At 32.2% G+C, this 15,357-nt stretch overlaps 1 protein-coding gene across 3 annotated transcripts in view; it reads right to left on the bottom strand.

Moving 5' to 3' along the window:
* Nucleotides 1-3,660: 3,660 nt before the first annotated feature.
* The window catches only part of LOC113403869 (pyrokinin-1 receptor-like), a 48,550-nt gene continuing 36,853 nt past the window's right edge, over nucleotides 3,661-15,357 (bottom strand). For 2 of the 3 annotated variants that reach the window (XM_064216150.1, XM_026644496.2), the window contains exons 2-5: nucleotides 10,468-11,319; nucleotides 5,191-5,411; nucleotides 4,713-4,827; nucleotides 3,661-4,410 (exon numbers count right to left, since the gene is read on the bottom strand). In XM_064216150.1, coding sequence (XP_064072220.1) covers nucleotides 4,361-4,410; nucleotides 4,713-4,827; nucleotides 5,191-5,411; nucleotides 10,468-11,266 — 1,185 coding nt within the window. In that variant the 5' untranslated portion in view covers nucleotides 11,267-11,319 and the 3' untranslated portion in view covers nucleotides 3,661-4,360. The remainder of the gene's footprint in view (nucleotides 4,411-4,712; nucleotides 4,828-5,190; nucleotides 5,412-10,467; nucleotides 11,320-15,357) is intronic. The other variant, XM_064216151.1, reaches the window with a different exon arrangement.

Below are 15,357 nucleotides of genomic sequence, written 5' to 3'. Positions count from 1 at the left end.
GTTCTGATAATATTAAACCTATTGATATATAAATACTTCCTATGCGTTTACTAATATTTTAATTATTATTCATAAAAGTGATCGCGCGCGGTTTCGCTCACGTTTTAGGGGTTAGTCGTCAGGCGTAAGTAATAAAAAATAGCCAATGTCAAAAAAGTTGTCAAAAGATGTTGATTATCGGAAATAATTAGCGGTTAATTTTTATAAACAGCAACTGGCTTGGCTGTTTGATTTATACTTAAGCTTACGGTTAAATTATTTTGAAACTACAACAAAGGACCAATAGCCTGAAGCATCGAAATAATTACGCCTTTTTATATTTTATTTCATAGCTTCGGCAAATGGACCTACTGACTTTCGTTTTATTTAATTACGATGGAGTGACGAAACTTGATAAGGTTTGAGCGAGCTCCATTTCAAACTTTGTAAGCAATTGTATTTGACACTACCTACCTACTACTCTAATTACCTATTTTAGGAGACGATTAATTATGGCAAGCCTGATAGTCATACTTGCTTATCGGACTTTGTGCTATCCCGTTTGGTTAGATACCCACTCATCATGTACTGTATCATCAATATTGTTGTGTTCCAGTTTGAAAGGTGAGTGAGCCAGTATAACCACAGGAATAAGGTACATAATGACTTAGTTCCAGGTAAGCGGCGCATTGGTGATGTTAATAATGGTCTATGGGCGGTGTTTACCACTTACCATCACCTAGTAGTACTGCCACTGCCTATTTACTCGTTCACCTGCTTATTACATAAAAGAAAAAAGTGAGAGAACATTTTAAAATCCAAGAGGCATTGGCTCTGGAAGAAGTATAAACCACTAAAACACTGCTTGCCCCTGCAATGGCGTCATGGTGTTCCAGAAGCACAAAGCATCATAAGTTAGCTGTAGATTAATTGATTAATGGTACATACATAAACGGGTCGATGAAGGGATAAGTCTTAAGATATTAAAAGGGCAACTGAGGTCACATTTTTTATTATTCGAATTTTCGTATATCGCACTAATAGTACAAAAAATACCATTACATTCCTTATCTTATTTAATTGTTATTCTTAAACACATTCAAAAATTAAAAATATATATTATTACATACGAAAAAATTTGCAAATAGTAACCTTTTTTAAGAAAAGCTTAAGAACTCTTAAATGTCCGGTATACATAATACGCACGCCATCAGAATGGGATGCGACCTTTTACAACTGAGATACGCGTGGTCCGCCCGATGGTGCTAGTTTCGGCGACTTCGTATCGATGCGAATGTTATTAGTACATATGTTGCAATGTTTTTCATGCTCGTAATTTGTTACAGGATTATTTTAAACATTTTCAACATTCGATTATTTTAGTGATTACAATAATTAAATATGAATTATTTATCTAAAACCGGGAACATGTAACATTTTGAGAAATCAAATACATTTAGTAATATGGACATAAATATAATTTTATTGTTCAGAAATCCAACGCTAACGGACTTTTATTCGAGAATTTCGAATTTTATTGTCAAAATTCCATTCTATTCTGAAAGCGCGTAATAATTATTATGTGGAAAATGTATTGATACATACTTACAAATTTGTAATACTACGAACCTTTAAAATACAATTTAGTTGGCGTTGATCATATAAATAAAATCATATAAATAATATATTGGTAATACATAACACACCCTTATAAAATATATTTTTTTTATATTTCGCTAATAAAATTATATCAATAAAAGTAATAACCTTAATGACAATACATATAAATTTATATATTTAAGGTACTTGTCAAAATTCGGAGTTTACGTATTTATAAATATTTTTTTACAACATTTAACCAAATGCTATATTGCATACTTAGATGTTACGTATATTTAATGCTAAAATCTTGAAGATTTAACGAGTGCGCGTTTTCATCCATAGTCCCGTATTTTTACTTATTACAATAATCGAACTAGTATATACACATGTAACTAATCTTATTATTAATAAATTAAATAATCACACATACCCACTTTAAAACTTACTAACATATTATCAGATAATAAAAAAAAAAATTAATACCCTGCCAAACACATATTTTATTAGAAATTACTATATTAAAATTATAATTATTATTAACTAGCTAGAATATTAATATATTTACAAATTAACTTAAAATGTTACGTTAATGTAATACCTCTTTGTATACCACTTTGGTGTGTATTTCAGCCCTTAGGGTAGAATATCCAGAAACGCTTAAATGCGAATCAACTCATATTTTATCGGTAGCCCAAAAATAAAATTTCGACCTTCTAACTTCAAAATGACAGACTTCCAGACTAACCTGGATACGAAATGTTAACACCTATTTTTCCCTTTAGTAATAAAACTGTAATATCTTCGAAAATATTCATTTAAATCATATGATGTAAAGGGCCATATAGATCAATATTAAATTATTATTATTATTATTAAATCAACAATTTATTTAAGGTACCTAATTGTATAAGGATTAATGCTATATTGCTTAAAATCGCTTCGAAAATAAGCCATTATTTCTCGTAAAAAGTAAATGATAAAAAAAATGTTTATTGTGGGTTATCTTTAAGAGATAGACATATACCATCCCGGACTTTTTTGTAGACATTTTTGAGGTGTACAATTCTGTAGTACATTATTTTGATCTATCTAGTAGGGTTCAGTCAGCGTTTACAATGTAAGCCCAAAAAATGTATAAATTTACGACATCACATTAGAAACTTTTAAAATTATCAGTGTTACTTAACTATATTGTCTATGTATTATATACAAAAACCTTCCTCTCGAATCATTCTATCTATTAAAAAAAACCGTATCAAAATCCGTTGCGTAGTTTTAAAGATTTAAGCATATAAAGGGGCATAGGGACAGAGAAAGCGACTTTGTTTTATACTATGTAAAGAAGATACGCGTAATTAAAATTATTAACTCAGTACTTCTGTCGATTATTTTTATATTACTCATTAACAAAGTCTGATGCGGATTCAGACCACTTACGACTAGTTTAAAAAAAAAAACATCGTAAGCTAAATATTGATTTTAAATATTGACACTGAGTAAAAATAGATATTTTTATTTACAGGCTACTAAATTTAAATCTGCTAGAAAAAAATCGCTACGAAAATTTATGTTTATTTAGTTCTTTGTATCGTTTATAAATATCATCTAGTATAGATTTAAGAAAGCCACTATTAACAATACTAAAAAATATATTGACTGGTCGTTATGCCTACAATTAATATGTAAATGTTTTGATTAAACGTTATAATTTGATTATATACATACATTTATATATACAATATAAATATATTATTATTTTTTAAAACAAAGAACACATTGCATTGCAAGCGACACATCTTTATAGTTACGTCTAGACCTGTATACCCAAAAAAAAACCTGTAAACTGTGAGTTGGGTGAGCTTCAATCCTATTCGTCACCGACCAATTCACGTAACATTGTTACAAAATATTGTCTCATGCAAAATAACAGAGATATAACGTATAGAAAATATAATGTTAAAAATATTCCGATTTTTTTTTTAATTCAATGGTTTTCCCTATTTTACGCGTAATAACTTAACTTAAGTAAAATTTTACTTTTAAATACATTGATTATTTAAATTGCCACAATAAAATCAGGATATATAAACATTATATAAATAAAGTTACGTATAAAGTAGGCTTCCCATGGCCTGATTTGTACGTAACGTGTTGTAACGTTTGCTGTCGGAAGCGTGCCTCCTTGGGCGCACACGCCTGTAGCAGGAGCCCGTCATGTCCATCAAAATTGGTTAACTCAGCTTAACATGAGAATGAGTTTTTATATTTGTGTTATCTTTGTACATATTAGACATAAATCTGGTGGTAATTTGTTAAACCGCTAACAAAAAAATATTGTTTTTTTATTTATACAGTTTTTTCCCAGCTAATAAATATTGAATATATTTTAATTTAGTAAAGTTGAGATCACTAATATCCAGCTCTATGGTATGGTAGATTGTCTACGAGGCGTTTTTTTAAAATCATCCCAATAAAGATACTTGGTAACTTACAAAATCGCATGTACAAGTATGCGACGTAAAAACTTAGAAGAAACGCTTTAACTTATCTTTACCCGTAAATCAAAAACAGTCGGCTAGTACAATAACGATTCGTTATGTAGGTATAGGAACGGAGCCTTTAATAGACGACTTAATAAAAAAAATTAAAAACTTATACATTTTTAATTCAACAGAGTTTTAAAATGTACGTTTGATTGGAGTTAAGTGTGTAGTCTTGAAGATAAAACTCTTTGATTGCTTTTTTCCTTATTTTTACAATTCCGCGATCGGATTGACTGCTAATTGTTGTCCCGTCTAATGGAGTCTCGTTTCAGTTTTTCTTTATTTTCTGAAAAAATAAGAAAAAATTGAATATTGAATTCAAAAATGTTAAGTTTTATAATGATGTAAAATATATTTAATACTAAACTTACATAACATTCCTTATAGAATATATATGTAAATAATAACATATGTAATATACCATTACAGCGAGTCATTCGTTAGAAAATTGTCTTTTTCTTTGAAATGCCAAAATAAAGAAAGAGATAATCAGTGCTCAACAAATCCCCTATTTATTTATTTATTGATTGCATTACTGATAGCTAAATTTATAGTATGTGTTTTAATTGTAACAGTTCGATTATTTACCTTTGTGTGCGGGTTTCAATGAATTCACATGTCGGGACAATGGCACGGTTGTGTAGGAACAGCGCTGCACGATGGGAAGGTTTTTACTTGGGCAACAGCACCGTATTATTGTGTTCTGAAAGCAAGACTTCATATAAAAACTACTTAAACACCTAGAGAATTTCCGCTTTAGCTTAATATAGTGTCACAACATTGATACTCGAACATGTTAACTTTTGTCTAATAGTTTGTTTACATTATATACAATATAAACATATTCCTTTTTTATATATTATTTATACTAAATATTATTTGGAAATTACGCCAACGGTGTACGAATGGTTTAAACTAATTTATAGACAAAATAATAAAGGATGTATCTGATTACGCATACATACACGTTTATTAATAATCACTAAACTTTAAATAGATTAATCACTTTTAATATATTTGTTTTCTGTAAATAGATTGATATTAATATATGTATATACACACATACCTTAAAAGCGTCCCTAAACTTGTTGGACATAATGTGATAGAATATAGGATTTATACATGTAGATATGTAGTAGAAAACTCCGGACAAGTAGGTCAAGAAGTAGTATACGGAGAGTAGAACTGGCGACTTGGCGAGGTGGTCCTCTGAGGTTCCATAGATAGCAACTAGCCGTTGCGCGTGGAATGGTGCCCAGCAAACGAAAAATGCTATGACGACTGCGACTGCAAAATACAAAACTTTTAAGGAGAACATTTAAAAGGGTCAATTATCTATGTTTTTGAGAGATACAGTCCATAATTGTGTGTGTAAACAGGGAAGTTACACAAATAGGCTATACCTACAATACAACACAGGATCACTTCGTTTTCCTTCACTCTTATAATCCGGTGGGACGTCAATTTCTACACGACCTACGATTTCTACCTTACTAGCTCAAAATTGTAAATATTACAAAAATGTAATTATATTACTGCTTTTTAATATATGATTTAATAGGATTTCAAAACTAATAAGTCATATTGTGATTTTACATAACTATGATATGTCGAAATTATGTTTTTGTCCTGTTTGCTGTTGAAACACTCTGAACTTGGAGTAGTAGTGCAAAGACCTTCATTAAATGTATCTCACCTCGCCTTATTGCCTTCACCTGGTGACAGGAGGGGTGGTTCATGTTTGCCAATAGGGTCGGAAGTGCTATTCAACGGGGAAATACTGCCAGCATTCTTGTCACTATTCCACGCGTTCATCATTTATACTCTAACTATTTTAGTTCTTATTTGTATATAGTAGAAGATTTGATGTTAATGATTCTTATATAAATAATATTTCGATTCATATTTGTTGTTCTATTATAATTATAAATAGTTGAAATAAAGAAAATCCAAAAAAAGTTACGAAATTCTAATGGATTTTATAAATAAACGTTGACCATCAAGAGAAGTTTCATTTTTAAAATAGAATAATTTCAGCATTATGCTATTCCTGTAACGTGTGAGTTATTTTCTGAATACTGTATACTTTTTTGTGTATAGCTAAATAGGGCTGTACAAAGATTTATAGCTGAGTTATTTTAGAAAAAAAAAAATAGTAATAGTAAGATTAGGCAAGGACGTCAAGGCTTTTAGGGCACATCACTAACGTCGGATTTTTTGTTGTACTGTTCGGCTGATAAATTATCGGCATATTTTATAGTACAGCAAAGGTAGCTGAAAAATACAAATTGTATTATATTTTTAATAATTAAACGATAATAATATCACGTGGTGTGGTGCGCCTTAACCTTTCATATTCCTATTTTTTTAAATATTGCATTGATTTCTAACTCTCCAGTAATAAAATAGTTAATCTAATATTTTCCGTTCATTTTCTTATAACGTTGTTGCTTTTCCATAAAAACTTCTTTAAATCCATCATTTGTGTACTTCCTCTTCATCAATTATTATACTTATGTATGTTAAAGAAGGCAGCTTAAGTGTTAATTTTATTACTTTAGATATATATATAAATATATATATATATGTCGCAGCGTCAGATAATTAAATACTTTGATTGTAATCTCTAAGTTTTGAGATTTGATTCAAGATGGCCAGTGAAGTCAATAACTCTTTGTAACGTTAGAAAAACATAAAATGTCAGTTGTCAAGAAGGATAAGACAGATGTGGTCGCGGCCAATGAAATATTGTAAAAATCAATATACGATAATCCAGCTATCGATTTGTTGTCTTATTTGTGAATATGTATTACGAAGATGATGACCCCGAACCAAACAATATTGTCGGCTCGCCGTTATCAGAAGTGGGATGTAAGCCACCTCACCAGCTGCAGCCTACCACGAATGGTAACAAAGACAGACGGAAATCATTATTGGAACAGCAAAATCGAAACTATTGCTCTAATTCAAGCTATGAAAGCATCGACGTCAAGCGGTCGTGTCCATCTCCCTACGTTTGATCCCAAGAAGACAAGTGTAGATGCCCGTGCTTGGTTATCAACCGCACACATATGTATGGCTGATCAACCGCTATCTGGAGCATCATTAATGATAGGTCTCAGCAATGTATTGAAAGGACAGGCATCGGCTTGGCTGCCCCGGGTATCTTTTCCCGTTATGACATGGAAGGATTTCCAAGAGGTTTTCACCACTCGCTATAATATATCAGAGACGGCTGCCGTAACACTCATCAATCTTTACAACAGCTTGCCAAAAGAAGGAAGGGTAACCATCCTACCGAAACAATTCACGGAGAAGTAAAAAAAAAGGCCACGACATCTTAGAAAACGACTGGTTGGAACATAATTTGCTACAACTGCCGGGGCACGGGAAACTATGCATCGAGATATCCTCAAGCTACCAACACGGACGCAGGTTCAACTGCCTCTTCCTCAACTATCAGGCTGGTAGATCGGCGTGTAGATGTCTGCGTCATCAGAACCCTGGAACACTCCGGTGAGCTCTATTCATTTTGTTTTGACTCAGGGACAGAGTGCTCACTTATTAAGGAAACAATATAATTGAAATTTTGTGGTGAATGAATGTCTAGTTTGGTTAGAATGACCGGTATTTGGCAAGCTAGCGTTTATAGTACCTCGCAAATTAAGACCGTAGTTAATATTGATAACAACGGTATTAATATTCTGTTTCATGTCTTACCAGATCAGTTTTTGTTACATGATATTATGATTGGACAAGAAGTGTAGTCTTTGGGAACGCTGGTGAAACCGCAGGACGAAAGTAGTAAATAAAATAGTAAAAATAAGTAGTAATTATGGTAAAATTTATTAATTTAAACAAATTTATTTATTTTATTAAAAATCGAGTATATCCGCCACCCGTATCAATCACAGCTTGTAGTCGCTGTCGCATTGATCCAAAAAGGCGAGAGCATATATCGGTTCTTCTGAAGTCCTCCCAGACACTTCGGCAATGTTCTACGACAGCTGCTTTGGTTCTATCGTTATTATTTATCCACCGCTGCACCATCAAACCCCATAGATTTTTGATAGGGTATATCCGCTGCTTTTGCAGGCCAAGGTATCACCATCCCTTCCCGGTGCCGATGAAACCACTTATCACACGTCAAGTCACTACATTAACCGTCACTTAAAATAGCGGCCGAATAATATTACAAGAGTTTTATTTCTAAGATTTCAAGTATTGCAAGAAATTTATGACAATGACAGACTTTGACAATTCAGTAGAAGATATCATATCTAATTTAAATCTTGTAATGACTAATTAGGACATAAAAAAAAGTTTTTATGTTGATATGACACTAGACGTAGTCCAAAGATGTAACACTATTTTGAACCAAGTTATCATACTATGTTAGTTTAATTTTATATGCAGTTGTCTGTTTAGTGCTTTAGATTAAAAAGGTACTAAGAGTTTATACTTGATAAAGGAATGAATTTAAAAACTGACGAAGGTTTTCTTACTCTGACTGTACATATGCCGCTGGTTAAGCGATGCCGCTGGTTAAGCGATGCCGCTGGTTAAGCGATGCCGCTGGTTAAGCGATGCCGCTGGTTAAGCGATGCCGCTGGTTAAGCGATGCCGCTGGTTAAGCGATGCCGCTGGTTAAGCGATGCCGCTGGTTAAGCGATGCCGCTGGTTAAGCGATGCCGCTGGTTAAGCGATGCCGCTGGTTAAGCGATGCCGCTGGTTAAGCGATGCCGCTGGTTAAGCGAAGCCGCTGGTTAAGCGATGCCGCTGGTTAAGCGAAGCCGCTGGTTAAGCGATGCCGCTGGTTAAGCGAAGCCGCTGGTTAAGCGATGATTGTAACTGACCCCATTGGTCAGGTATGGCCGAGATAGTGGATATGTACCTCAAATTATTTCTATTTCAGATATACCACACGAGGACGTGTGAGGCGCAGGACGGCCGTGTCGCAGCGTCAGATAATTAAATACTTTGATTGTAATCTCTAAGTTTTGAGATTTGATTCAGGATGGCCAGTGAAGTCAATAACTCTTTGTAACGTTAGAAAAACATAAAATGTCAGTTGTCAAGAAGGATAAGACAGATGTGGTCGCGGCCAATGAAATATTGTAAAAATCAATATACGATAATCCAGCTATCGATTTGTTGTCTTATTTGTGAATATGTATTACGAAGATGATGACCCCGAACCAAACAATATTGTCGGCTCGCCGTTATATATATATTAATACATAAATTTAACTAAAATTGTATGTAGAAAGTTACATTTTTCAAGAGGTGCTGTGACTACCAAGAGTTATGGCAAGAGATTAGGACATTCAATCCTTATCGCTACACCGCCTACTGTTTATTAAAAATAGTTGTTATCGATATGATTGGAATTCATGGATTTTTTTTTAATTTGCACCACAGACGTACCTCTATAGTTTATAAAATCAGATAACACCAAAAAACGTATAACAAAATTATAAATATATATAAATTGTAATATTTTGCATGATGCACTCTTGTGCCGTCGTGTCCCCTTTCGATTGTTGCTTTCTACTCTCTTGTTTGCGTGACACGTTCACTTTATAATACTACAATAACAAAAAAATATTTATTTTACAAGTAAAACTGTATATTTTTTTATTTATTTTACTTCATATGTTGCTAGTAGCTGGTATACAAATTATTTCAATAAACAACAACTTCGATGTTGCACATCCGCCGGGCGTCCTGGGATGGCCAACATTTTTTAAATGAAAATAAAGTTTAATTCAGATCAAAACAAAGCGATACACAATTTTGCCTCTGCTGTTTTTACGTCGGTGGTACACCCACCCACACATGCGTTATTACATAGTGACATTACTTATTTCTCTAGCATTATGTATTAAATACTTTTAATGTTCATTAATAATTGGGCACATCACTTTTTCTAAATTATAAGATAAATAATTAATTTGCGTAATGAAGTTTCTTTTTTTCTTAATGATATATTTAAGTATGGCTGTCTCGACTATATTCCTTACTTTACCTTATTGATATTATAAACATTACTGTAGGAATTAATCAGTTAATCTTTTCATTTAATCGAAATTCGATTTTTAATACGCAATATACCTATATTTTTTTTAAATTAGTTTATTGTCTTTTATATATATATTGGTTATTTAATTAAGAATAGAATTCCTAAATCAGATTTATACAATAAGTATACAAAACAACTCGTTTTGTTAAGCGAATAATGCATTTGTGTGCAAAACAAACGACTGCGAAAAACGATAAATTTATCGACAACAATTGGACTAAACACATATATTATATAAATATATCAGAAAAGGCTACTAACCTAACATTTTAATAACTCTTTTTGTTGATTTAGTGTTATTTTTTCGATGTATATTTTTCACTACACTTGAATTCCTCCTCGCTTCTTCTTCGTCTTGTAGATCTCCACTCAAATACGATTTATTTAATCTTAGTCCTATGAGGGAGTATAATACAGTTATCATGATCATTGGTGCAAAGAAGAAAAAGAAAGTAGAGATCTCAAACGAGTGCTCGATAATTACCCTTGTTTGTAGGCACATTGTGACTCCTTTATGGATTCTTATCCCGAATTGAAGGGCTTGCGGTAAAGCCAGTCCAAAAGATACTACCCACAGTATTATGATATGTTTTACCGCTCGTGATAACTTCGACATTTTGTGAGTAGCAAAGGGATGACATATGGCTAAGTATCTCTCGACAGTGAATAGAGTGATTGTCAGGACACTAGCGTTTGTCGACGTCTCCGCCGCCAAGCCGCGTAGAACACAAAAAATGTGTCCGAAGATATAAGGCCATTTCGACCAGATAGAGTACATCTCTTGGGGCATGCCACTTACTAGTAACAGAAGATCGGATATTGCTAAACTAAACAAATAGTAGTTTGTGGCTGTGTGCATGCTTTTATTGCGAATTATTACCACACATGTAAATAAGTTTCCAAATAATCCTGTGATGAAAATAAGAGTATAAATGATCGTTATAGGGACCACTATAAACATTGAATCTCGTTGAGGACCGAAAATAAGGGTGGAATCTACAACCTGCGATTCATTCAGGATTGTTTTTGTCACATTTGTGATCTCATCTATAGAAGCCATGACTGTTTTATTATGTGTTTACATTCTCACTTCTCCTCCGGAACTACGTGTACCTGGAACAATAACCTTTATTTTATACTACAATCAAAGAAATAGTATTCCGTTTTAATATACATGACCGAATTGGAATTTAGTTTGGTAATAAATTATCATAAATATGGATCTTTATATACTCTTATTCTCGAATAAATATTGGAAACATCCTTGTTGTATATATATTTTAGTGTCGTTACTATTTTCTTGAGAAAATATGCTATATTATACATATTACTGATTTTATCTTAATATTATTCCATTAAAATATTTTCAATAGTGCAACATTTAAATAATTAAGTCCCTTCAGGCTCTTCTCTAAAGAATATACGTTTCGAATTTGGTAGCTTCCATTTAATATAATTCTGTACAATTATATCACCAACACAAAATTGTTGAATACAAAGTTTAATCAACCTTTAAGCGTATTCAAAATTTACATTATTCAGAAAGACTGTTGAAAGCACATTTGAATTGTTATTTTACGAAATTGAACGATAAAAGTTAACATTATTAGCAATACTCGATATGACTTAATTGCATATAACTAGAGATAGTTGGATGGCATTTCAAGGCTTCGCACTTTACATAATATATATATTTATATTTATAACGCTATAAATACTTTTAACGATCACCTTTATGTCTAGCAATACAGGTGCACGTTTCAAGATGGCTTTCTAGTGTAGGACATCTTCTATCTAGTAGCCTTTGTTCAAATCAAATCAAAATAAACTTTAATCAAAGAGGTTCTTGCGAACACTTTTGTATGTTTTTTTACACTACTGCTTCGGAATTTATATTCCACTGAGAAGAACTGACAAGGACCTTAGTAGTTATTATTTTCCGACGATCAGTAATGCAGATTATTCAATACAATAAATGAATTAGTTCTAGTACATTTTGCAAATATTAAACTACTAATGCAAATTAAAAATGTATTAGACCATTATTCCTTTAATCAGAATTCTATTAAATATAAATTTTAGATTAGTATACTAATCTAAAATAGTAATCTAATACTTAAAAGTATATAGAGATATCTTTTATCTATCTATAAGTATAGATAGATAAAAGTATAGAGACCTTAAGTGGTTGACTCTTTCTATACTGTTAAGTAGTTACCGCGACTTGTTAGTTTAGTAATATGTTCATATTATTTTATGTTTAACTATTTTCTAGTCGTGGTGTTGCTACCACTACTGTGTCTTGAGACATTCTTGTTTAACGTCTGCATATGATTCACATAGAGCCAAGTTTTATCAGTGAAATCGACCGATACTCGACCAGTTTTCTATTTTTGTTCACTTGTCATTATCGCCATGAAATAAAGTAATATTTTTCTTATGCAACATTTATCAATAGGAAATCAATTTATATCAATAACTTTGCCAAATCAAATTATCTATTATTTTACCCAACAGCGATATTACCCATTATTTTGTAAAGTTTCTATTGGATTTGTATTGTTGATTCTCTTTTCTTACGCGTTTATTGTATACATATATGACGAATAGCGCCAGCCTTTAACTGTCAACAGCTGTCACTTTACGGGTCTGTTGGACTATTCTATAACAAGAAACTCCGAATATCTCCGAAGGAAACGAACGTGAAATGTCAGATTCTTATATTTGACATTGATTATAATAATTATTAAATCTATAGGTATCCATCGCACGTGATATGGCGAAATAATCTGTGCCCTCTTGGCACAAATAAAAGCCAAAATAAAAAAAAATCTAAAGGTTACACGTATTAAAATGGCGTATCACCGTATATCGATTGTCAACATTTCAAGAATTAGATACGAAGTGAATTCTTACAGAATCGCACTGCTGAAGTTATTTCTTAGCAAAGATAAGTTCTATGCCATTGCTGACGTGGATTTCTTTGGTTATTTGTACTCGCCACTACGTCACTACGGCCTACCGGTTCATTATTTTCAAATCAATCACGATGCTGCTTACAAGCCCTTGCCTTTTAAGTCCATTCGCATTTTACAAGTATAAAACTTACTGCGACGAACGATTAAAACTTATCATATACTTAAATAAAGTCGATTGCTATAAGAAATCAAATCAGTAATGCCATTAAGACAACACTAATGGATGGTAAAATATTTAATGGTATTGAAAATCGAACTATTAATATTAGCAATTGGCTCTATCAAAACTGTTTAATTTTTATCGCATAATGTGTTATAATTAATATACACACATGTCTATTCTACCGCTAAACATTGTAGTGTGGGTGAGATAGTGTAACTATAGGCACGAGGGACCCTAATGGATTCCCAAAGTCAGTGGCGATAGGATGATAGGATTTAGTTAAGACTAGTTGTCGCCCGCGGCTTCGCTCGCGTTTTAGGGGTTGGTTGTCATGTGTTAGGCAAAAAAAGTAATCTATGTCCTTCCTTGGAGTTCAAGTTTGCTTCATACCAAATTTCGTCAATTTCGGGTCATTGGTTTGGCAGTGAAAGAGCGATAGATAGATAGACAGACAGAGTTACTTTCACATTTATAATATTAGTATAGAAGTATAGATATATATTTCTTTACAGTCGCAATGTATATAGGTAGTGGTGACCACTTTTTATCAAGTAGAAAGATATGAAAGTCGGGTAAATAATAAAAGGATATATTGAGTAAAGGACATACCCAGAATTCAATTATGAAAGAAATAGAAACGTAAGTAACACTTATTAAGTTCATAATTTTTACTTACGAATATAAATTTATTTACATTAATTTTAAATGTAGTAAATTACAAATGTACGTACCTAAGTGACTTACTGTAAGAAAATAGCGATAAAGTTTGAAAATTAAATCGAAAAACAGTTAGACATTTTCTAAAGTATAAACATTTTAAATTTTAAATTGCTCTATTATTTAATATCTTTTGGCAGATATTGACATTATGTTGTAACTCTTATTTTGCTATTGAGTGCTTACAATTTCGTTATTATTTTTGTACAGGTGATGCAAATTATTCACGAATAACCTGAATAATTTCCAAATACTCGAGGGTTAAACAAAAAACTCTTGCAAGAGATGAGTAATCCTGCTAACACCGTATCTCGATTCATATTTTTTGGATGTATTTTATCGTACACGATTCACTACTTAAAGGACATTTACGCTGGTATTTTTCCACCTCAGAAACAGTTTCATTCTAATTAATTGTTTCTATTCATATATTCATGCTTAAATTTGAATTACGGAATAAACATGTATTTAGAAATTATATGCATTATGTATTTACTTATATTAAAACGCTTATATTTAATATAAAACGTTTTATAGTGCTCCCTGGGCGGTAGGGCTTTGCGCCAGAACGTCTGGGTAGATACAATCCACAAATATATTACCACCAAACAGGTATAATCAGTATTGTTGTCCGATTTAAAGGGGAGTGAGCCAGTGTAAATTCAGACAAAGGGCCATCTTATTTCCCATGATTGGTAGCGCATCGCTAATGTAAGGAATGGTTAATATTTCTTCCAGTACTATTTTTTACTGTCGATGCTGACCACATATCAGGTGCTCCATTTGCCTGTCCATTTACTAATTATATATATAACGAAGGTAAATGAGGACTTCTTTATCAGATTCGAAATTAGATGGATGATACATCGTATCAAAATCAAATAATAATTTACTCTTTTAAAATCGTTTATTCTCTTTTTATATTTTTGATAATTCCTTAATTTTTCAATGACGGCTGGCAACCCGTGACCGACGCAAATTCAGTCGCCGCCGCTTCATCTACTTCACTCCAGCGTACTAAAGACGACATTGTATTTTAAGTGTCAGATACATTTATACATAAAATAATATATTATAAATAATGACTGTCCTAAAAATTTCACTAACATTTTTTTACAACATTTGAAGTGTACATAAAATCTCAATTCTGCTTGGCAGGATTTCAAGAGGAATTCCACTCAGTGAAGATCTATCCTTAAAGCTCTCAGATAATATTTCAAAACAATAACTTACAAGGAAGATGAAACGTTTAAATAGAATAATATACTATTCAGAATTAAATGGAATAATTGG

Source organism: Vanessa tameamea, chromosome 10 (genome assembly GCF_037043105.1).
Source record: "Vanessa tameamea isolate UH-Manoa-2023 chromosome 10, ilVanTame1 primary haplotype, whole genome shotgun sequence".
Taxonomy (NCBI): Eukaryota; Metazoa; Arthropoda; class Insecta; order Lepidoptera; family Nymphalidae; genus Vanessa; species Vanessa tameamea.
The sequence above is the reverse complement of the archived record's forward strand: the minus strand, read 5'-3'. Positions and strand labels throughout refer to the sequence as shown.